Source organism: Perca fluviatilis, chromosome 4 (assembly GCF_010015445.1).
Source record: "Perca fluviatilis chromosome 4, GENO_Pfluv_1.0, whole genome shotgun sequence".
Taxonomy (NCBI): domain Eukaryota; kingdom Metazoa; phylum Chordata; class Actinopteri; order Perciformes; family Percidae; genus Perca; species Perca fluviatilis.
In genome coordinates this window covers 8,404,808-8,427,798 of record NC_053115.1, presented here as the reverse complement: position 1 = coordinate 8,427,798, position 22,991 = coordinate 8,404,808, and the positions used below count along the sequence as shown (strand labels likewise).

The 22,991-nt window shown below is 40.3% G+C and overlaps 3 protein-coding genes across 5 annotated transcripts; all 3 read left to right on the top strand.

The window, feature by feature from the left end:
- The first annotated feature begins 1,101 nt into the window (after window positions 1-1,101).
- On the top strand, window positions 1,102-10,162 carry LOC120557995 (cytochrome b-c1 complex subunit 1, mitochondrial). Its single transcript, XM_039798763.1, has 13 exons — window positions 1,102-1,233; window positions 2,351-2,491; window positions 3,134-3,220; window positions 4,239-4,368; window positions 4,629-4,827; window positions 5,993-6,072; window positions 6,181-6,296; window positions 6,647-6,790; window positions 8,735-8,895; window positions 9,024-9,109; window positions 9,196-9,284; window positions 9,447-9,522; window positions 9,617-10,162. Exons 1-13 carry the CDS (start codon window positions 1,171-1,173, stop codon window positions 9,679-9,681), a joined length of 1,437 nt encoding a protein of 478 aa, XP_039654697.1. The 5' UTR covers window positions 1,102-1,170; the 3' UTR covers window positions 9,682-10,162.
- Window positions 10,163-13,028: 2,866 nt separating this feature from the next.
- LOC120557774 (urocortin-3-like) lies at window positions 13,029-14,745 on the top strand. The gene is made up of 2 exons (XM_039798379.1): window positions 13,029-13,299; window positions 13,906-14,745. The coding sequence occupies exon 2, from the start codon at window positions 13,916-13,918 to the stop codon at window positions 14,291-14,293; it is 378 nt and encodes a 125-aa protein (XP_039654313.1). The 5' UTR covers window positions 13,029-13,299; window positions 13,906-13,915; the 3' UTR covers window positions 14,294-14,745.
- Window positions 14,746-16,200: 1,455 nt separating this feature from the next.
- cidec (cell death inducing DFFA like effector c) lies at window positions 16,201-21,665 on the top strand. 3 transcript variants are annotated; one of them, XM_039799109.1, is made up of 6 exons: window positions 16,201-16,350; window positions 18,527-18,595; window positions 18,706-18,859; window positions 19,273-19,422; window positions 20,106-20,290; window positions 21,202-21,665. In XM_039799109.1, the coding sequence occupies exons 2-6, from the start codon at window positions 18,543-18,545 to the stop codon at window positions 21,380-21,382; spliced, it is 723 nt and encodes a 240-aa protein (XP_039655043.1). In that variant the 5' UTR covers window positions 16,201-16,350; window positions 18,527-18,542; the 3' UTR covers window positions 21,383-21,665. The 3 variants fall into 3 exon arrangements, with proteins under 3 accessions (XP_039655043.1, XP_039655044.1, XP_039655042.1); XM_039799110.1 differs by lacking the exon at window positions 16,201-16,350 and adding an exon at window positions 16,990-17,009; XM_039799108.1 differs by lacking the exon at window positions 16,201-16,350 and adding an exon at window positions 17,953-18,160.
- Window positions 21,666-22,991: the final 1,326 nt, after the last annotated feature.

Genomic DNA, 22,991 nt, shown 5'->3' with positions numbered 1-22,991 from the left:
TTTCAATGTTGTGAGCATCAGGAACAAAATTCCCTTCGCCTCCAGTGGTGGAGTAAAACAAAATCTAGGCTTATACAAAAAAATCTTAATGACTTGATACCATCAGGGATAAGTAAGACAAAGTTTAAATTTGGTGGACAAACCCTTCATTACAGAAAATTGCTTAGCTAAGTCACCCATGATGCTAAACTCCTTATTTGACAACTTGAGCTAACAAGAATAAGGAAAAATAAAGCCTATATAAAATGTGATACAGCAGTACAGCCTACTTTTTTACTATCTGCAAATTGCAAACTGGAGAGTACAAGTAGTGAGGGCCTTGTGTCATGTCTCTAATCATCAAGTCTCATTATACTTCTCTCCATTCCTTATCAACCATTTTCATTAAAGGTCCCATGACATGGTGCTCTTTGGATGCTTTTATATAGGCCTTAGTGGTCCCCTAATACTGTATCTGAAGTCTCTTTTATATAGACCTTAGTGGTCCACTAATACTGTATCTGAAGTCTCTTTTATATAGACCTTAGTGGTCCCCTAATACTGTATCTGAAGTCTCTTTTATATAGACCTTAGTGGTCCCCTAATACTGTATCTGAAGTCTCTTTCCTGAAATTCAGCCTTGGTGCAGAATTACAGCCACTAGAGCCAGTCCCACAATGAACGTTCCTTAGGATGTGCCATTTCACTCAAAAAAGAAAGATCTTTTTTTCTGAAGCAGCTGTCAGTAGGCCTATGTGGGCCTATATTGAAATTGTTTTCAGTTCACTATAGGGCAAGTCACCAGGGTATTTGAATTTTCATTTAGAAAATGACTGCGTTCCAATAAAGCAGGCTAACTTATACCATCACTTAAGGGGGAAAGGGATTGTTCTCTATAGCTAGTAGACAGATAAGAAAAGATGTTAGTGCCGAAGATCACAGTACGGAAGTTAAATTAGTGAAATTACATTGCCAACCACCTTACATAAGTAACCCAACTAAAAGGAAGAAACAAAAGAGATGGCAAAGGAGTGTCTTGACAACACTGAACTAGCGAAGTGACCCTCAACAACACATAATGAACAGTTGGTGGCGGTAATACCCAATTGAAGAGGTTATACACATTTTATATAACGGCGAAGAAGAAGCGATACACGACACCAGCCGAGACTTCTGTCACCGTACTGAGAAATGGCGGCGTCCGTGTGCCGAGTTGGGAGCACCGTGGGTCGAGCCCTCGCCAAAACCCGCAGTGTAAGTACAAAATTAAAGGTTTAGCTATATGAACTGTCTAAGCGGGGAACCGGTACTGTGCTTGTTTTGGCGTAACGCTGAAAGTAATCTAAAAGGTTGGACCGCCTGCTAAATTAACAGGCTAACTGTTAGCTAACTAGCTGGGCTGTCCTAACAACAGAGACGGCAAGGGGTTAGCTAAACGGTTAGCATTAGTTAGCTAGCAGCGAATGCAAGGTCAACTGTCAAATAAGGCAGTACGTCTTGTAAACAACCACTTGATGCGTAACGTCCACGTTATACACCTGTTGTTCAGTGTTAGACGTCGTTTCGGTCTTTTAACAAGTTCAGCACAGCAGCTTAAACGGTATTGCTTGTGTCCTCCGCTGTCCTCATACCGCAGCTAACGTTAAGCTTTATGGCTAGCAGCGTTAGCATAGTGACTTTGGAAAGGCAGATGCTGACAGTGACAATCCTGTACTTTTGTTGGTCGTCAAAATGTTTGATTGTTGAAAAATAACGTTACTTTTATACCATGTCAAACGATAACGTCACAAAAATTGACACTGCTTTTAGATTTTTTTGTGAAGCGGTGTTTTCGGTACGCTAGCTTTGGCTGTGTTTCCAGATTTTATAACAATCCTATTGCATTGCACAAGGTGTTCTTTTATAAATGTGTGATAAACATCATAAAAATCTTCTTGGATTGTTGTCAGAAAGCATGCTAAATATTAAATATACTGGTTAAAAATAAATGAAAAATAGTTAGCGTAGCTGTATGACATCTCATCATTGTACAATGTGATTGATGTTAAACTAGACAATCTTACATGTGTCACATCTGAATAGAACTGATGGCCTACTGATATTGTTGTTTTTTTTTTTTTTTTTTTTTTTTTGTTTGTTTTTAAAAAAAAAAAGTTTTTTTTTTTTTTTTTCGCCCCCCTTTTTTTTTTTTTTTTTTTTTTTTTTTTTTTTTTTTTTTTTTAATAAAAGTAGTTTTAGTTTTTTTGTTTATTTTCTTTATTTATAATTTTTTTTTTTTTTTTTTTTTTTTTTTTTTTTTTTTTTTTTTTTTTTTTTTTTTTTTTTTTTTTTTTTTTTTTTTTTTTTTTTTTTTTTTTTTTCTCCCCTTCAGCCCATCCTGCTGTCTCTGAGGCGTGGACGGGCCTCAGTCAGCTATGCCCAGAGCCTGGTGGGAGCCCCTGAAACTCGCCTCACTACCCTGGATAATGGTTTGAAGGTCGCATCTGAGGAGACTGGACATGCCACATGCACTGTAAGAGCACAGTTGTAGGGGGCCTATTTACAACCATGGACTGTAGGTTGTTTTAGTTTCTACGCCACACTTACATTGTAGGATAGGAGGAAAAAAACGCTGTCAGGCTTTATCCTGGCAATGTACTTCTGTCGCTCCAGACTAGCAACTCTCATGTGTTGTAGATTTACATTTCATTGATTCTAGTTGGTCTAAATGCGCGAAAAAAAGTGAACATATAGTTCAGTCAATACTACTATGGCAACAGTTAACAAGAAAGAAGAATACTAAACTCTTAAATGCGTATACAACATCTGTAACAACAATCTATACATACTCTACCTCAACATAACTAATACAATACTTTTAACTAATCTATTTGTAATAAATAAACAAAACATAATCTTGAGCATAATGCAATATTAGCTACACATAAAATACATGAAACTTGTCTACACATAAATCCATAACACCTAAACACATATACAAAAGTGTGTCAAACTTAGTCAACAAAATAACAATTATTTAAAACATTTTTAGTTATTAGGGGAAGACACATCACGATGGTTGCTCTCCATCGTGATGTCGGGCAGCCATCACGATGGACGATGATATCGTCCATCGGCACAATCCTATTCTTTACATATCTTTTCCCTATCGTAGGTTGGACTGTGGATCAGTGCTGGCAGTCGCTATGAGAGTGAGAAAAACAACGGAGCAGGCTTCTTCCTGGAGCACATGGCTTTCAAGGTAGACATTTCCCCTAGGTTGACTGCTTTTGGAGGGTGGATGGGCCCCCCAAAATATTAAATATTGCAATATTACAAACAAACAAACAAACAAACTGTTAAGGAAGTCATCCCATACTTTATTTCCCAGTGATAATTTTTATTTACTTTTGCACCTACCTTACCAAGATTTCGGTGTTGTAGAGCTAGGAATATTTCCTCTCTGACAGCCAAGATGGATCGAAGCCTGTCTTCCTGTGCTTGTCGGGGGTGCAGCTGTATCAGTTGGAGAGCTGCTAGTGCTATGGCCAGGACTAGCTTTCCTCCCATTAGCAGCAGAGCTAGCATAGTAGATTCAGGTTAGGTGCCTTTTTAAATAATGCACATATTTTGGTCTGAATTTCAGACATGTCAGACACAATGTCTATCCATCTTTGGTTTTACACAGATAAATTACTCCTGTTGGGAATCTTTTATTGCACTTACAGTAACGTAACAAGTTTTCATCAACCTGAGTAAAGTGAACTTTACTTCACCTGTCTCTCCTCTGATGCACTTTGTGTGTGTGAGTAGAGGGGCTAAGCCCCGCCCTCAGTGGCAGCAGAGAAGAGGAGAGAAACTAGCGTGACCGTAAATGACAGCAGAACGCAGTAAAGCTTCTCCCACTGAGCTGCACCATAAGAAATAGATTTTATCCTTGAGGTCTATGATCTGGTCTCTGTTGAATGCTTTTCCCTCCTCCATTATACATTTGCAAAGCGGATTTTCCTCAAAGGTTTTAAATCTGCATTGTTAACATCCATGTTTACTAGTTGGCAGTATAAAACAGTATAAAACCATTGGCAGGGCTGTGTATTGAGTCACATGCACAAAAAAATTGCTCCATAGTGCTACTAGAGGTTAAAAAGTCCACATTGTAGGTAAGTCTCCAATGGAACCTTGTATCGTGTAAGCTGAATGCACTTGAGATAAATCTACTTGTTAGCCAAACAGTACCATTACACAGTTCTTTCCATTGACCATTTGTTCTCTCCTCCCAGGGAACCAAGAAGCACCCTCAGACAGCCCTGGAGCAGCAGGTGGAGTCAATGGGTGCTCACTTGAGTGCCTACACCTCCCGAGAGCACACTGCATACTACATGAAGACCCTTGCAAAAGACCTGCCCAAAGGTGAGATGACCTGCTTACAAGCAGTGAAATAAACAGATCATCCCCTAAATTGTACAATAATTAGATTTCAGAGACATTTTAAAAATAAAAACTGTTCTTGTTTGTAGGATCAAGATCAATCAATTAATTCAAATTTCTGATGGAGAATCCCAATTACTGGGGCCTATACTGTATGGGCCAGTAACTGAGATCTTTTTTCTGAACGTATGCATACCCCCTCTTAAGTTGTGAACAATCAATTTTCTTTTGTGTTTTCACAGCCGTGGAGCTGCTGTCAGAGGTGGTGCAGAGCTGCTCGCTGAACGAGGCTGAGATCGAGCAGCAGAGGGGTGTGGTGCTGCGTGAGCTAGAGGAAGTCGAGGGTAACCTGCAGGAAGTTTGCCTTGACCTGCTGCATGCCACAGCCTTCCAGGGCACTGCTCTAGGACAAAGTGTGCTGGGACCCTCCAGCAATGCCAGGCAAGAGCAACTTCATATTTGCATAATAACACACACACACACACACACACACACACTCTCACACACACTAGGGCTGGGCGATATATCGATATTTTACCTTATATCGATATATTTTCAAACGAGATATGGGATTAGACAATACCGTTTATATCGGTATAATGTTGCGTTACATGACCCATTTCTTCTGTAAAGCCGTGCCTGTCTTTGCATCTCTTCTCTCACTCTTCGCGCAGCCCCGCCCCCACCCACTCCCCCTCGGCTCTCCTGCAGCAGCGCCAGTGCACACTGCTGTCATTTGTCTACAGTTACAGTATGTTATTAGTAGGGGGTGACACAGGAATCAATTGTCGCTCCCATCCCGAGCCCACGAAAATACTCCCATCATATCCCGATCACGTGACTTACCATTAACATACACAAGATGTATATAACGCCTGTGACCGCACATTTAACCCACACCGGACCTGTTCGTTCCCCTAACCCTAATGAGTCAGCTGTCACTCTGTGAGTAGAGAATCCAGTCTGCAGTGTAGTTCAGGCACTTCACTGATAAACCAGGTAACTGTACAGTAACAATCGGCCATATGGTCAAAGAAAGTTTTTGTATCCTACACTTCAGTCCATCGCACGCTCCTTTTCTTATCTCTCTCTTAATCAGTCTATTATTGTTGTTGTTGAAAACAACTGAAGGAGCTTTCTTAGAGATAGGGCCTTTTTATTTAACATAGGGTATTTTAAATTAAACAATATATATTTTATTTTGATGACCGTCTGTTTTAATAAAAGTGCTTGTGACACCTCACATGTGGCTTTGACTAACAACTGAACATCTAGCCTACTTTGTAAAAGATGTATATTGTTTTTTGCCATTCCACCAAAAACCAAGATATGATTTTTGTTCATATTGCCCAGCCACACACACACACACACACACACACACACACACACACACACACACACACACACACACACCACACACACACACACACACACACACGTCAGAATCTTAGAATTGCTTCCATCAAAGTTGTTGTTGTGATGATGCTAATTATGGCTTCAAAAGTTGCACAACAATTTGCCATAATATAACTGACACACTATGTCTATTCCATATTATATTCAACTCTGCACCATTGTGTAAAGTTACCATATGAAATTCTCCCAGGACTCTGACCCGCCAGGACCTAGTGGATTACATCAACAGCCACTACAAAGCCCCTCGCATGGTGCTGTCTGCTGCTGGAGGTAGGTCCTCTTCGTCCTAACACAAACTGTGAGGAGGCACCCTGGTAGCTGTGAATTTTCACTTTTCCTGGAATGACTTGGCGTTTATTTGATGTGCTCCTTTAACAGGTGTGAACCACGAGGAGCTGGTCGGTTTGGCTAAATCTCACTTCAGCGGAGTATCTTTTGAGTATGAGGGAGATGCTATCCCCGTGTTGTCACCCTGCCGATTTACAGGCAGTGAGGTGAGATATGCTGAATATTTTGCAGTAGTATTTTTTTTTTTTCTTCATTGTTTTGTGAGGTGTATTACATGAGCTCTGATTACACTGCTATTTTACACGACCATTAGTTTTTTTTCAATACATAATCAACACAAGTTGGAGAAATCACTGAAAGTGACCATCTATAGCAGAGTAATGCATCAGTTGCCGACTAAGTTCAAGTTAATTAACTTATATTTAAGATTGCTGTGTTTGGTGCATTAGCTGTGATTCTGGCCTGTGACAGAGCATATCTCATGGGTGGGGCTATTTTTTTTTCACAGTCATGGTTAATTGTTTGGTTGATCTTTTTCTTCGATGCCTCTCCTCAGATCCGTATGCGTGATGATGCTTTGCCTCTGGCACACATTGCCGTGGCTGTGGAGGGGGCCAGTGCTGCCAGCCCAGACATCGTGCCACTCATGGTGGCCAACTCCATCATCGGCAGCTACGACCTCACCTATGGTGGTGGAAAGGTTGGGAAAATATGTTTTAGTTTATGCAATTAATAAAAGCCAACAACGATGGAATTGGAAGCTGTAACTAATTCAGCAGTGTCCCCTTTAAGCTTTGCCCACTTGAGGTTGTTAATGTCTTGAGTGGCCATTATTGAGGGGTAGACTATGATCCTCTCTGCAAACCTGGGTCAGGGGTCTCCCCCCTGCCTCTGAACTTGCCGAGAGGAACAATACCTGAAAAACATAGCAACTGCTAAGAAATTGGTGAATAGAATAGCAATTTTAGATATTTTATTTTATGTAATGAAAGCTCAAAATGTATTATTTTTTAAATATCATTGTAACATTCTTATATACAGTACAGGCCAAAAGTTTCACCTTCTCATTCAATGCGTTTCCTTTTTATTTTCATGACTATTTACATTGTAGATTCTCACTGAAGGCATCAAAACTATGAATGAACACATATGGAATTATGTACTTAACAAAAAAGTGTGAAATAACTGAAAACATATCTTATATTTTAGATTCTTCAAAGTAGCCACCCTTTGCTTTTTTTATTAATAAGGGAAAAAATTCACTAATTAACCCTGACAAAGCACACCTGTGAAGGTAAAACCATTTCAGGTGACTACCTCATGAAGCTCATTGAGAGAACACCAAGGTTTTGCAGAGTTATCAAAAAAAGCAAAGGGTGGCTACTTTGAGGAATCTAAAATATAAGACATGTTTTCAGTTATTTCACACGTTTTTGTTATGTACATAATTCCATATGTGTTCATTCATAGTTTTGATGCCTTCAGTGAGAATCTACAATGTAAATAATCATGAAAATAAAGGAAACTCATTGAATGAGAAGGTGTGTCCAAACTTTTGGCCTGTACTGTATCATTTGTATGTTGTCGAGAATTTCCACTCCTCGCTCCCGGAGCTTTTCGCTCCCACGCTCAAAGTCGCTCCGCTCAATATTGCTCCATGCTCAACTCAGGTTTAACCACGCTTGACTCAAATCACTCATCGCTCGCTCCAAAAAAAAGAAAGAAGTTCATACATTTTAGTGTAAACCCTCGCCTGGCATGATTGAATAGTGCACCTGTGTGATCTCTTAGCTTCCCTTTCAAAGTACTTTGTCAACTCCATTGTCAAGCTTGCCGCAACAGCTGATTTCTGACAGAAAATAGTGTGGGTGGCACAACACACGGATACATTCTGGGTCGGCCTCGGGAATGCTTTGACCTCACAGTGCAAGCAATTCCCGAGCAAAATTGGAGCGAGAGATAAGTTGACACTGGATTATGGTAAGACACTTATGGCGTTTTTCCATTACATGGTACCTGCTCGACTCTACTACTCCGTTTTTCCATTGCAGATTTTAGTACCACCTCAGCGTGGCTGGTCATCATAGCGGCACCGCAGTAAACTGCCGTGACCTAACGACACACACACACACACACACACACACACACACACACACACACACACACACACACACACACACACACACACACACACACACACACACACATACACGTTAGCAGGTAGCAGGTACTTTTTGTTTTCGTAATGGAAAACTTGAGGCGAGTCGAGCAGGTACCATGTAATGGAAAAGCGCCATAATAAGCTTGTTTGTGGGGCGGAAGATGTTGGACTTGCGCTACACCTGTTCCATCTTTGCTGTAGTTGGAGGGTAACGTGTGGAATGTTATGGATATCAGCTTTAAATCCCGAAGTTGGGAATATACAGAACTATAAAAGTTTTTCATATTCATATCATTTTTCTGTTGTACTACTTTAACACTGTACTGCTATAACTAGCCTATTTAGAACTACTAAGCCTACTTAGAGCGGGTCAACCTGACACCATGAATATTTCAACCTATTTCCTGATGCTGGTGTGACTATAATCTAGTTTTGATTGTGAACAGTCGAATATCAACGGTCATTCCTTTCTCTCACCTGCAGCATCTGAGCAGCCGCCTGGCTCGCCTGGCAGTGGAGGAGAACCTGTGTCACAGCTTCCAGGCCTTCCACTCCTCCTATAGCGACACCGGCCTGCTGGGCATTTACTTTGTATGTGATAAGCACCAAATCGAAGATATGATGCACTGGTCCCAGAATGCCTGGTCAGTAGTGACTCTGGGACAGAGAGACACACACTCACAGAACACCATAACTGTAATGGTATGCCACTTTTAATTATAGGACAATGTGCATATTTCATCTTATTTCCTCCACTTTCTATTCCTCGCAGGATGAACCTGTGTACCACAGTGACAGAGAGTGAAGTAGCCAGAGGCAAGAACGCTCTGAAGGCCAGCCTGGTTGGACAGCTCAATGGTACGTATCGTGTCTGTCATGCATTTACACAAACACACGTACAAACTCCTCCGAATTGCAAGTCAACACACCTGTTTGTCTTTTAGGAACAACGCCACTTTGTGACGACATCGGAAGACACATCCTGAACTACGGGCGGCGTATTCCTCTGGCAGAGTGGGATGCTCGTATCGATGTGAGTTGACACTCTTAACTGAGTTCTGAGTTCTGACCTGGACCATTTGTACAATTTTAGAGAGAAAAAATGTATTGCGTGAAGCAGTGCCTTTTCAAAATTGGCTTCTAGTCTGTCTCCAGGATAAAGAGTTCTGACTTCCCTCCACATCTCTTCCTTCAGGCCGTGACCCCCAGGATGGTGCGTGACATCTGCTCCAAATATATCTACGATAAGTGTCCTGCTGTGGCAGCTGTCGGTAAGTTCTTTGTGGTTTTAGTATTTTGCATCAAGGTCAGGGCCAATGCTGTAGTATCGTTCTCTAATCTGTCGCTCCTGCCTCTCTCCACCAGGCCCTTGCGAGCAGCTACCCGACTACAACAGACTGCGCAGTGCCATGTACTGGCTGAGGTTTTAAGACGCGTTGTTTTTGCTCCATGTGTCCCACGTCTGCTCCTTATCTTCCTCCTCAACCTTATCCTGCTTTCCTCCTGCCATCGCTACAAGAGTGAACACCTGAGGGATTGTTCACTTGTTGGCTTGACAGCACATCCATCTTCTCTCTTCTCCCTGCTTCCCTCTCCCATCCCGCTCACTGATCACTTTTAGTTAGCCATGAGGGGGGGCAGCCAGTCTGCACATTATGAGTATTGAAATTACACATTGGTTACCTCTTGATTGTACTGTATGGGTCCTCATTACCTGCTACAAGCTTGCAGAGGGGAGGGAGGAGAGGGCAGAGTTGAATAGAAAGTCATCATCCAATGGACACAATACAGCCGGTACTAACTACAACCTGTTTGGAGTATATTTATAATTTCTGTAACATTTGTTTCTGTCCTCTATTGTACATAACAGAAGCTCTCATTCCAACAAAATAAAAATACTGTAAAACATTGGCCCAGTGTGATTTGTCTCATTCATGTGTACGTGATGTGTCTCTTTTCAAAGTTTTATTTTTTTATTACATTTTAAGATCTTCATACACTTATAGCACACCATTTCTTTGTGTCATGGTTAACTATTATGCTAGCTTTTTGGTTATTGCTCAATTTGGGAACAGCACAACTGAAAGAAACCTTAAGATACAGCATGTACGCGTAATAACTTTTAACAAAAATAATTTTAGGTTCAGTTGCTTATCGATTCATTCTGTAGGTGATGCATAATCACATTACACAAAAAAGGTCTTAAAAATAGATTTGGAAAATAAGCCATGTGGAAAATGTGCTTTGTCTTTGTAGGCTCCTGCATGTTAAAAGCACTGACACATTTAGGACACTAGGCTGCCTTCAAATTAATTCTACGAATATTGCCAGACATGAAGCCATACATCAAAGAATTTCACTAGCGTCAATAGCAGTCTTCAGTTTTATAGAAAAAAAGAATATATAACATTAATGAACACAGCTGTTAATCCTGCATCCTGATTTTTCTCCTAAAAGCAGACAAGTCCTCTTTTTATTGTCCATGTTCTGTCTTCTGATTATATATCTGTTTATTCAGAGATCTATTATAGTTATATAGTATACAGTAGTTCTAGTTTGAGGTGTAATTTTAGGCTGTGTGCATCTTGGTCGCCTACTTGCATTTTGCTACCGTTATGTCATAGCATTTACTATTGTCACTTTGTATTGTTCTTACTACTACAAATTGCTGTCATATGTTTGTTCCTTAATTTAGAATGAAGTATTTTTTTAGACTTGAACCAGATTGTTACTGATCAAAGTAATTGTGATGAGATGCTCTTTCATACATTGAGTTTATCAGATACAGAACCTATGTCAGTAAGCTACTTGTATGATAAACCAGGACCTGCTGTGATATATATGTTGGATCTTGAATATTAGAAATTACATCATCTCAGATTCATGCTTAGTCCTGCGTCATGCAGTATATGAGACAATAATGCTATGGGTAAACAACCCAGGACATCTCTGTTTGCTACTTAATCACATTTGTGTGACCCATGTTTGTGTATCTGAGGGTAACTGAGACGGCTCATAATCCTATTTGACCCCCCCGAGGGCCCACCTATCGTAATCAGGCTGCACTTGTAATATTCATGTCATTAGTCAGATGAAGCTAAGTCCCTTGATGGGCTGGACTGGAGGTGAATCAGTAAATAAGGTGGGCTTTGTCTTGTCTTCCTCCTGGGCCTGACAGCCACTTCCTCCTTGCTTTTCTCCAGAGGGATTTCTCTATGATTGCTCCTATTCAACCTCCCAACACTCCCCTCCTCTCCGCCTCTGTGGTCTTTAAATAGAGAGATGTGTGTACTAATACATTATGTTCCTTTAATTAGCAACAATGCACAGTGTCCTGCATTTTGATTGAAATTTTTCCATGTCATAACTGGCAAACATTTCAAGGAGACACATGCACATAGCTAGGGTAGCTGTCATTACACAAACTCCAATCAGAGTTGACATCAGTAAAAAGGAGATAACTGATTATTTGATCCTTAATTAAGCTTATCATTTCAATATTGGAACCCAATGAGCAAATTTGTATTTCCTTTTATTCTACTTCAATTATTATGTAACACATCCAATTCCGCATTTCCAGATATGCAATCGCCTCTCTAAACCCTAAATGATGACAACATTTAGCAGCTGTTACTCACATCTAAATGCTCCCTGTAGAGTTTAATCATCACACAATCACAGTATTGTGAAAGAATTTGAGCCTGCTCTTTCATGTAGAACTACTTTTTTTGGAGTTTGTGACGTACACTGTTTTAGGTTCTGGAGGTCTGTAGTCTGACTAGTTGTTGAGAAAATGTTCTATTTATTTACAACAAACAAGTATACATATTCATATGGCCTTATAGTATCTCACTTTAACCCTTTGCCTCATTAAGGTCATGATACAGTAAAACTAGCCTATTTGAGGCCTTTAGTAGACCCTTCTGTATATTGAAAATTGTTTTAGAGATGAGAAACATTTATTTCATGGAGATTGTTACTCTTTCAAGAACAATGTATTTTTTTGTATTGTGGAGTCTTGATCCTATATTTAAGGAGAAAAGAGGCCAGTATAATTTTGGATGATCCTGGACAAGCAGCGATGTCTGGTGCTTACAGTTACTGCAGGGTATTAGGTGTCATCTGTACAGAATGTGTTGTGCCTTGTTAATGATAGATCTCGGTAACTGCCGTTCACTTCCATGAAGGTTTATGAAAATTAGTGAACACTTTCACTCAAATCAGTCTTGAAACAAGACATTAGAAATCACTCACACACACACACACACACACACACACACACACACACACACACACACACACACACACACACACACACACACACACACACACACACACACACACACACACACACACACACACACACACACACTATATAAACTACAAAGATGATCACGACAATCTGTAATTGCATGGAAATTGGACTTTTCAGTGACAATGTTGTTTGTCCTACTACTGTCTTTTACATTTAATATTCCCCCCATTGTAATGATGAGACTATGGTCACCCAGTCTACACTGATGATTGACAACACAGGAACTCATAACACCATGATAAGAAAGGGACTGGTTTTTTGAAGCGTATTGGTACTTAACTTTTCAACGGTGATGGTGGGTTTTTAGTTGTGCTTTGACTGCAGACTGGGGCAACGATCCAATTCATTCTAGGCAAACTATTGTGATTACCATCGTGTTATTATTAGAAAGAGAAAGAGAGCAATGAGTGTAGAGGAAATGAGATGAAATGAGGGGAGGGTGATGGGGTGTAGAGATGTAAAAGATAAACAGAAAGAGGTAGCGGCAGTGTCAGGGCAAAGACAGACGTAGATGAAGACGAAGTCGTGGACGAGCAGGCAGAAGTCCAGTTGAACATCTGACTGCGTGCCACACAGGTCGATCCTCCAGTAGCTCTAGAAGAAGAAGAAGAAGCTGGGAGACAGAAGATACAGTATTATAGGATATCTGAGGGTCAAAGACAAGAGATCATTACCAAAGGAAAGAGAAGTGCCTTTTTGTCAAGTTACCAACTTTTGACAGCAGTAACACTGAGTAAGTATTGATTGGGATTATGACACTTATAATAATATAATGCTTACCCAGGTTTATCTGTACATGTCAGAACATAATGCACGATTTATTAGAAAGTTGGACGAAATGGTGGATTAATTATAGAACAAGTGGACAAAATATTGGAGAATCTAAAATTCTCTGCAGAAAACTGTATAACCAGTAAAACAAGTAGTTTTTCAACATGCTTTTATGTCTTTTTTTAGGCTTTATTTCAAATCTATCAATTACTGCAGTGGATAGATCATTTATCTCATTTTGTGCATTGGCATGGACTACTAAAATGTAAATAATCCTATATATTACATTTACAAAATGAATAATTTCATTCTACTGTTGCATTGCATCATATTCTATATTCCCATCTAAAAGCCTCCTGCTTGTCATCACAAGCCTCACTTTAAGACTTAAGAGGGATTTGCATATGAAATCAGTATAGAATGACTGTTTTCAGATGTGTTTTTTTGTTCTAATTATTGCAAAGAAGAAAATTCCTGATGCATGCCATCACCGAGAGAAGCCATGCAGTGTCACAGTTGTGCAATTTTGAGCCACTGTCTGATCTGTTCTTCGTCTCTCTCCCTGCAGAGTCCTGACCATGAGAAGTGTGCGTGTGTGTTTCTGCCTGGCTCTGCTGCTGCCTTGGTGTGTCCAGAGCCAGAGGAGCCGTCCAACTCTTGCTAAACTTGACGAAGACACACAGAGGGAGGTGTTGGCTGTGGACATCCTAAACCGCAGCGGTGTGTTGAATTCATTGCTCCGATCAGAACATCACACTGTGCTTCGGCGAGAACGAGCCCCGCGCCCAGCCTCCCAGGTGCCAAAAAGAGCCCCGCAGGGGTCCCGCTTCGCCCTCTCCCTTGATGTTCCCACCAGCATCCTTAGTGTCCTCATAGACCTGGCCAAGAACCAGGACATGAGAACCAAGGCAGCAGCCAATGCAGAATTGATGGCACGAATAGGCAAGAGGAAATAAGAAGCGGGGCTCCTGGGAGCTGTCAGCGGCTCGATGGATGAAATCTCACCTCACAGAGGAGTTAACTTCTTACATTGTGGCACCGGCACATGGTTAGAAACAATGTTAGTTCAGGTAAAACATTAATTACGGTCAGTATCTGTCCTTTAGAGCTTAGATCTGCTTTACTTTTATACTTGTATTATATGATTATATTACCTCGTTCTAGACCCTAACCACTTCATTGACTGACTCTTGAAACAGAAGTAAATAGAAAGAATGATGTAAAAACATAAACAAAAAAGGACACTGCAAACAATGCCAAACAAAGTAAGATGAAGCTGGTCTTTTGTCTCAAAGATTATTCACCTCAGAAGCTGTGATCAGGTTCTGAAATCTGTTTCTTGTGTTTGCATGTGTAATCTTGAATTCAAAGAAAAGGTTGTTCAATTAAATCCAATATGATAATCATATTTTGCTCAAGTCTAATTAATTTCACTCTGCATTGATATCAGGCATGCTTAATATAATTACAAGCATCAGCAACCCATAAAGCACAAATGAATGCATCTGAGCCAAATGAGCCTGCGTCACCCACAGAAGGGTCTGATGTGTGATAACAGGACAAAGACATGGGCAGGATATTGACCTCTGAAAGAAGAACAGACCCTTTCTATAGACCTTTGTTCACTGATACTTGATAAATTTGGCAAACAAGTCGCGGCTATTTTAAGTCTGATGCATTATCTGCTCTACATTAGACTAATATCTGTGGCATGAGTCATCTGTGCTACTGCAGTGAGCATGAAATGTGAAGCAACAGAGGGAAATAAACTGCTCATCGGATTTCACTGGTTATGACCTTGAATTATTTCTTGTATTACTTCAAGCTGTGGTAGCTTCAATTCTATAATAGTTAAAGCCAACACAAATGCAAATAAATGTTTATAATATGATGCACCTATATACTGTAAGCAGTAAGGCCACTATGAAGTCACTACTGGGCGTCACAGAAACTCTCCAACCCTTGCAAATATACACATTATCCAGACGTTATTCAGACATTAGCATTTGAATGTTGTCCCAGCATCAATGAGCACAGGGTTGTTTATGTTGCCGTTTGAATATTTTAACAATAATCCATTTAAGGAAGCCTAAAAATTGTTAGCTGGGTAATGGTTTTTTTAGGCTTCTTCTACAGAAGTTATCACAGGCAATAAACCACAAAGGAAACTAGCATTTCTTGAAATGATGCTATTTATTACAAATAGAGTAAAACTTTCCCACACTAGTCTAGTTAATGGTATAAATGTGTACATATGCTGTAGTTAAAAAAAAAAAGTAAAATAAACTCCACTCATCATTATAAAGCAGTTATCACAGTACAGTTTTTACTTGAGGCTACTGTATTGTTTGTAATGACTGCACTAATTTAGCCTTTTCATGTTTGGCTTTAAAGTTGTTTCACAGATTAGCCTCGCAGTGTAGGCCATTTCTGCCACATCTGCTAATATTACAGGAAATAAACTTGGACCCAAACTGTTTCCAACACCAATTACTAAAGTATTACAATTTTGAGGGAGGCTACGCATCACGGTTATCTTTATTTAACTCTACGTCATTGGAATGAGGATGATATGGGAAGTAGCCTAGTTTGTAACTTATGTAAATTAGGCTACTTGAGTAGCTACATTTTTGAATGCAGGACTTTTACAACGCATTAGGACTTCAGTGACAGAAAGTGTTCCCCACCTGCTGGAGCCTGAAGCAGTTCGTCGTTTGTCCACACGACGTCCTCAGTGTTTCTTTCCTACCCACAGACTACTACAATATACACATCTTTAATTATGGCCAGTAGCTCACAGTTTGGCAAAAGACTGCTCCTCACATCGTCAAATATATTACATTTGGCCACTTCTTCACTCGAAAGCCTTGTGTAAAAATGCCCGAGAGCTTGCATTAAACAGAGAGAGAGAGAGAGCTAAAGAATCCAAAATGGCGCAAACTAGGGTTTATCAATCTAATCCAGGTGTTGTTAATTAGCGTTGAGGATTTGACAGCAGGAACACTCGGGAAACGTAAGTTTTGTCACCTTGTCTTTTAATGGGGTCTTATGACATTTTGTTTTATGAGATATTAAACAAGGTTGTGCACACATTTTATAGAAACAATCCATTTCTATTAGGCCTAGGCTACTACAAATTTAGCATTACGCTATGGTCAGTATTTGTGACGAACTGTCCAATTTCTCCTATTTTCTGTAAGGCGTCCCTCTTAGTGGTTTTAAATTCTCGTTTTTGCCTACCTCAGTCTGTCCATATTGTAAGTAGAGTAGGTTTTGTTCTATCTGAATGCTGAGCATATCATATCCTATGTTCCTCGAATTGGTTGTGTGATGTGTTACTCACACACAGCTCCAATCCCAGAGATAGAAAATCGCCATTTTATAAGTACGAATAGATGATAATAGCATACAATATGCTTAATCATATTGTCAGGACTGAGTCTTTGTTTTCGATATGTGATAATATTAGGTTTTACTTCCATTTCTAATGCCACAAGTGTGCAGGAGGCTGCTGAGTGTAAATTATGTGCTGCTCAGCTGAGCGTAAACTTTCAGACTCACACACACACGCACAAGCACAGAGCGCGCGACAGAGAGAGAGAGAGAGAGAGATAGTGAAATATAGCGAAGGGTCTAACCAGCCAGAGTTGAGAATCGTCTGAGGACATCCAGGTAGGAAACTCCTTAGCATACAATCAGGATCAAGATTCACTCAGTCAACGCTTAGATTGATTAATAATGCAGCATGATCAACCGTAACCTAACCTAATTACATGCCTCTGGTTAAGTGTGATTTCATTTTAGCATGATCAAAGACGATTCCTCTCACAGATCTCAGACTGTAGCTTTAGTTGTGTAACATGATGTGATAACACATGGTGTGAACACATTGTCTCCATCCAGCTGACACACCAATGTGTGGTGACCGTTGAACGATGATCTCATTTGGGACATTTTCAATTTGTGCTTTTCAACAATTACATTACTGTCACGTATTCTCCTAGACCTCTGACAGAGACAAAGGGTATGGTGCATATGTTTGTCATCTGTGTTGAAATTGTTATTTTTAGTCTAGCAGAAAGTATTTTAAAATTGAAAATCAGATTTATTCAACAATTGTGTTGGAGTTAACATTTTGACCGCAAGCTTTAATGTGACAAATCTGCCCTCCTCAAGAGCCATAAAACAAACGTCATATTTTAGACATCTGCTCATCTTATCACACATCTTTATATTGTCTTTTAAAGGGTTAATTCACCCAAATTACACACACACACACATATATATATATATATATATATATATATATATATATATATATATATATATATATATTACCCCAAATGCTATTTTTGCAGGTATGAAAATTATAATGATAAAATACAGTAGAGTTAAAAATAATTTAGTTTTTGCTACTCAAAGGATTGAAAAGTAAAATTTTAATGTTTAAAAAAAAAAAAAATATTTCCAATAACAATGTCCAGGTTAATCTGGGTATATGACTGCACTGTCATCATGTAGGACAAAGTTGTTCCAATGAAAACTGTTCATAGAGGCCCTTTAAGAAGCTCAGTTAATGTAACTCTGTCTCTTTATATATGAAACTGAAGGGCTGAACCAGGGCTTTCTCAAGGGAGGGTCAGTGGGAGTGTTAACGGAGCATTACTCAATAAAACATGCAACAAGCTCAACAGTCATCAGCACAAAGTTCAGTGACCAAGTGGTGCAAGAGAAGAGAGTGTATGATTTCAGACGGGTTAAGTGGAGTAAGGAGCAGCACTTCAGGATCACAACGACCACTATACGGATTCTATTCAAACACGGTCAGGACAACAGCTTGTCGCCTTACTATAACAATAAGATTATGTTGTAGATTTTTGTGTCTTTTTATCGGGACATATTGTAAAATGTGTGTAGTTTATTAAAGAAAAGGGTTTGTTTACAGATTCAAGTTAATAATGACAGATGTAGACATGGAGGACATAAAAAGGGGCATGTAGTACCAGAATTATCTCCAGATCGATTGCCTTAATTAATTGTTTAAATGTATAAACTTTCAAGCTGTAATATTGACTCAAAGCTACTACTTGCTGCTTCTGTGATGTTAGTTATGTTACCCTTTGCTAGTGTTGATGTGTTGCCTTGCTGTTAAAGTCTAATGGCTAAACTGATGCTACCTCTAATTGCAGGCTGAGTTGCTCTCAGATGGATTATGCTATGAATACCCTCAGCCTTCTGACTCCATCTACCCTCACCAAGTAAGAGAACTGCTCCATGGGTTGGATGGGATAGCCAACAATCACCAGTTAATAGTGGATGAGGTTTAAAATTATGAAGTTTATTTAATGTCTGTACTATCTTTTCTCAGGTGTGTGACAGCCAGCGTCTCAGCCAGTGCTTCCATGACCCAGCAGCTATTGTCGGGTCGAGTTCCTCGGCCGAAGCCCTTCAGGGTCACAAATGCCGACCGCAGTGTAAAGAAGGGCATCATGGCGGAAACGCTAGAAGACCTGATGAACAAGGTAAGGAGGGGGTGGGTGTGAAGTGTTGAAAAGGCTGAGAAGGAATTGGGACGTAGTTGAGGTGGATTATGATCAAACGTTGACTCAGACAGTTGAAAACATTAAGACCAAATACATAGTAGTGAGGAAGCATCATGGTGTGTTTAAAGGAATAGATATAGGATTCAAATGACCTCCGGCAGACTGGCCTGTGATCCATGTATCATTGCTGCACCCTGTGTGAGATTCATGCAGGTAAAAGTTCACAAGACTGAACTGTACATTTGGTACCTGACTGTAATAATGCTCTCTCTTTTTTGTATTATGGTCCATATCTGAAATGTTTGCTAATGAGTAATGTGCCCACATGATCTGTGACACATTCATTTACCAAGTGATTCACTTGTGTTTTCCCTCTGTGCCTGCTCTCTCAGGTCGGTGACTCGTTGAGTGTACCGTGTATCATGGCCCTGGTGCTGGATGAAGATGGCACAGGAGTGGACACAGAGGAGTTCTTCGAGACGCTGCCTGAAAACGCTGTCCTCATGGTGCTGGAGAAAGGCCAGAGCTGGACCCCACATCTGGTACGCTAGTGTTGGACCCTTCTCACATTAACCACTAGGTGACACTGTTGATCAGCTGCACAGTGTGACGCTCAACATATTGATTGAATACTTTTATTCAGCATTTGTTATGCCGGGGATTCATTGATGTAGAGACTGGACAGACAGGAAAATATCTGTTTCTTCAATGTAGCAACCATGAATATGGATGGTACGGGGACCTGTAGACTGAATAATAATACATTGACTATTCAGTGAAATTTAATCAGCAAATATTGTATCCATCAAACTGAATCGGGAAGTCAAATGTCAGTTATTGTGCAAAGGCAGAACACAGGGCAACCACCAGAGACTAGTTTCTTCTGTTATAATTTTTTAGGGACAAATCGAAGGCAGGGGTTGAATATTAATCAGACCCAGAGGTATCATTAAGTTTGAATGATGTTCACCCAAAAGCAATTCATTTCCATAGGAATTGATGCATGCAGTGATTTGTACCCGCCGCATGTTTACTCTGGTGACCCACACATTGCCCCCTTGTCATTTGCCTTTCCCATCATCACTGGCAGGAGCAGTCTGTAATCATACTGTCTGCTGGTGTAGCTGGGTGCTGTCATTTGGCCCAGTTTGCTTTGCCAAAAGTGCCCAATGTTTCTGTACCACTTTGACCTGACTGATGTTTCCGTTTCTGTCTCCCCTTACAGAACTACAGAGATCAGCTCATTGAGTACAGGCATCTGCACCGGAAAGATGTGGCCAAGCTGACTTTTGACCTATACAAAAACAACCCCAAGGATTTCATTGGCTGTCTGAATGTGAAAGCAACCCTGTATGGTGTTTATTCTGTGTCCTATGACCTGCGCTGTTATGCTGCCAAAAGCATGCTGAAGTGAGTGAAACAGACTGCCAAATATCTGAAACCTTCCATTATTATGCTTTTAAGTTAAAGTATTATGTAACTGATGACTGTTTTTTTTTTTTTTCTACATGTCAAAGCATTTCTCTGGTGACTTTACAGAAGCACTATTTGGATTCCTGGTAATAGTTTAATCCAGTTGAAGATGAAAATTGCCATGCTAAATCCATAAAATACCAAGTGGATCATCGCTTTAGCATTGCAACCACCCACTAACAATTCAATTTCTTTCTGGTTCATTTTATACTGTACATCAGCTGCTTTTCTAAAATATTAACACCAGTTACAGTATTCTGTGCAGAGCCCCCAACATGTAAAGTCTAAATTCATATTTTACTGTGTATATATGTGTGGGTGGCTTCAAATGTCAGATTGCAGAAGAACAAAGGCTAGATTTTACCGAGATTAATTTTGGGAGGAGTTATGTCAGCCCTGCTGAGATCTGCTGGTTTTAGGCTTTGACACGGAGCTAGAGAGGATTACATTTTGCAGACTTGTCAAATATGGGGCTTTTCTGCCCCACATTGCAGCGTAAGAGGTTTGTTTCTTAGATGTCACTTTGATGAGATTCAATTGATGTGAGAAATGATCATCTCGGGTTGTGTATATTTCCTGGAAGTCATTTTCTTGTCAGCTTATGTGGTCTGTTGTGATTGTATATTTTATCATAAATACTCATGACATGTACATTGTTCTGATAATATTCCCATACATATGTGTATTCCAAGTTAATCAAATGCTGTTTGTGTGTGTCTGTTAAGCCGTCTTCGCAGATGGGAATTTGCTATCAATGACGACTCTCTCTCTCTCTCTCTCTCTCTCTCTCTCTCTCTCTCTCTCTCTCTCTCTCTCTCTCTCTCTCTCTCGCTGTGCTGTGCTTCCAGGGAGGCTCTGCGATGGACCATCTTCTCCATGCAAGCCACAGGCCACATCCTGCTGGGTTCCTCCTGCTACATCGAGCAGCTGCTGGAGGACGATGAGCGAGCAGAGAAGGGCCTGGCGCTGCCACAGGAAGGCAGGATCAGGCAGCTGCAGAGCATGCTGCTTGGAAAGATATCCCACTGATGATGGACTAGAGCTGACGATGGTGGAGCAAATACATTGTCCACTCCTAGATTTAGGACACAATGTAAATAGTCACAGATGACACTGGGAGTTTCTACATGTTCATGTCACAATTTCCTGTGCAGTTTGCAGACATGTCAGACATTGCAACTCTCTCACAGTCACTTTGTTACACGCTGTTGCCCTATTTTGAAGCTGATACCACAAGTTATTCTTCAGAAAGCCCTTTTACTCACTATTGTAACTTTTTCCTATGGAGATGAATAAATAAAACGTTTTTTTTTTTTTTTTTAAACACTTTTATTTTCCTGTTTATGAAAGTCCATTTAAGTCTTTATACAGTAGGTTTACAAGTGGACTTATATGTGCAGAGTGAGCCCATTAACTGGCTTTGTGTGTGGGACTGTGGTTCCTGGTCAAAGTCGGTGTAATTGGTAACGGGTCCAGCTGTCTCTCCCACGCTTCCCTAATTGTCCCCTGGCCTGCACTGCCCTGTCAGCTGCAGCCTGCCTCTGCCTTAGAAAATCCGGAGAAGAGAACGAAAGAAGAGCAAGCAGCTGCAGGGGGCGAGGGAATGTAAGCAAATCATTATATTGAGAGAGAGAGAGAGAAGAGAGATGATGACTTCAGCTGGTGGCTGAAGTGCCACTTTTGCCATCTCATCATGGAAGGTGGCAATAAAAAGCTGTGGACAGATTTTGAATCAAATTGGCTGTGTGATATACCCTGAAGAAGATAAATGTATGAGGTCTATATTAAGTAGGTCAAGAGTTGGAGTATGACTGTGGTCCCTCCCCCTGTCTTATGAGTCATGAGGTGCATGCTGACTGTCTCATGGTGTAATCTACATTTGTAGAGCTTCAGTGTTCCTTCACTCCAATTGAAAATATCCAGTCATGCTGTTGTCTTAGTTAACCTTACATTTTGACCTCAAAATGATAACCGTACTGTAAATGATGTGGTGATTAGAAGACACAACCTCTGACCCAAATGTAAACAAAAGGGTCCACACCGCCAAAAAAACATAAACACAAGGTTGGAGCCTGTTGTCACTCCCAAATGAATTGACAGTTGAAAATTGGAGAAACATTACAAATGTATATTTTTTTTAGAGTAGCCTACTCATCTGCTTTACCATTACACTCCTACAACATTGTAAGGCTCACGATGGACAATAAAATAAAATAAAAGATCCAAATTCATGCAGTTTATTTTATTTTATACAATGTATTCCTTGTCAAAACCTGCTGCCTACATTACCCACAATGCTACTAGACCAGCACCAACTGTTCAGTCAGAATGCTTTTTGTGTTAGTAGTAGATAATGTAGCCTCAAGCAGAGATGAGGACTACAGAGATCATGTATAAACGTTGCGTACGCACGAAAAGCTTTCGTACGCTGGTTTTCACGGAGACTTTGTGATGTATAAAAAATTAACTTGACGTGAGAATGTGCGGGCCGTCACGCAAACTGTTGAGCAGTCGTGAGAATGTGCGGGCCGTCCGCAAAGTCTTTTCTGGCTCTGTAACGTAGCGAATTCTAACTGAAAAGTTCAGAAAATCATTAAACATTACAAAATAAAGTTTCCACTACAGTGACTGGCATACG

What these genes read in the sequence shown, in the direction of transcription:
- cidec (XM_039799109.1), top strand. Translation starts at nt 18,543, where the DNA reads ATGGATTATGCTATGAATACCCTCAGCCTTCTGACTCCATCTACCCTC. An exon ending in ACTCCATCTACCCTCACCAA is followed by an intron (nt 18,596 to 18,705) that starts GTAAGAGAACTG and finishes ATCTTTTCTCAG; the next exon opens with GTGTGTGACAGCCAGCGTCT. An exon ending in GCTGCCAAAAGCATGCTGAA is followed by an intron (nt 20,291 to 21,201) that starts GTGAGTGAAACA and finishes CTGTGCTTCCAG; the next exon opens with GGAGGCTCTGCGATGGACCA.
- LOC120557774 (XM_039798379.1), top strand. Translation starts at nt 13,916, where the DNA reads ATGAGAAGTGTGCGTGTGTGTTTCTGCCTGGCTCTGCTGCTGCCTTGG.
- LOC120557995 (XM_039798763.1), top strand. Translation starts at nt 1,171, where the DNA reads ATGGCGGCGTCCGTGTGCCGAGTTGGGAGCACCGTGGGTCGAGCCCTC. An exon ending in TGGAGCACATGGCTTTCAAG is followed by an intron (nt 3,221 to 4,238) that starts GTAGACATTTCC and finishes CTCTCCTCCCAG; the next exon opens with GGAACCAAGAAGCACCCTCA. An exon ending in AGTGGGATGCTCGTATCGAT is followed by an intron (nt 9,285 to 9,446) that starts GTGAGTTGACAC and finishes CTCTTCCTTCAG; the next exon opens with GCCGTGACCCCCAGGATGGT.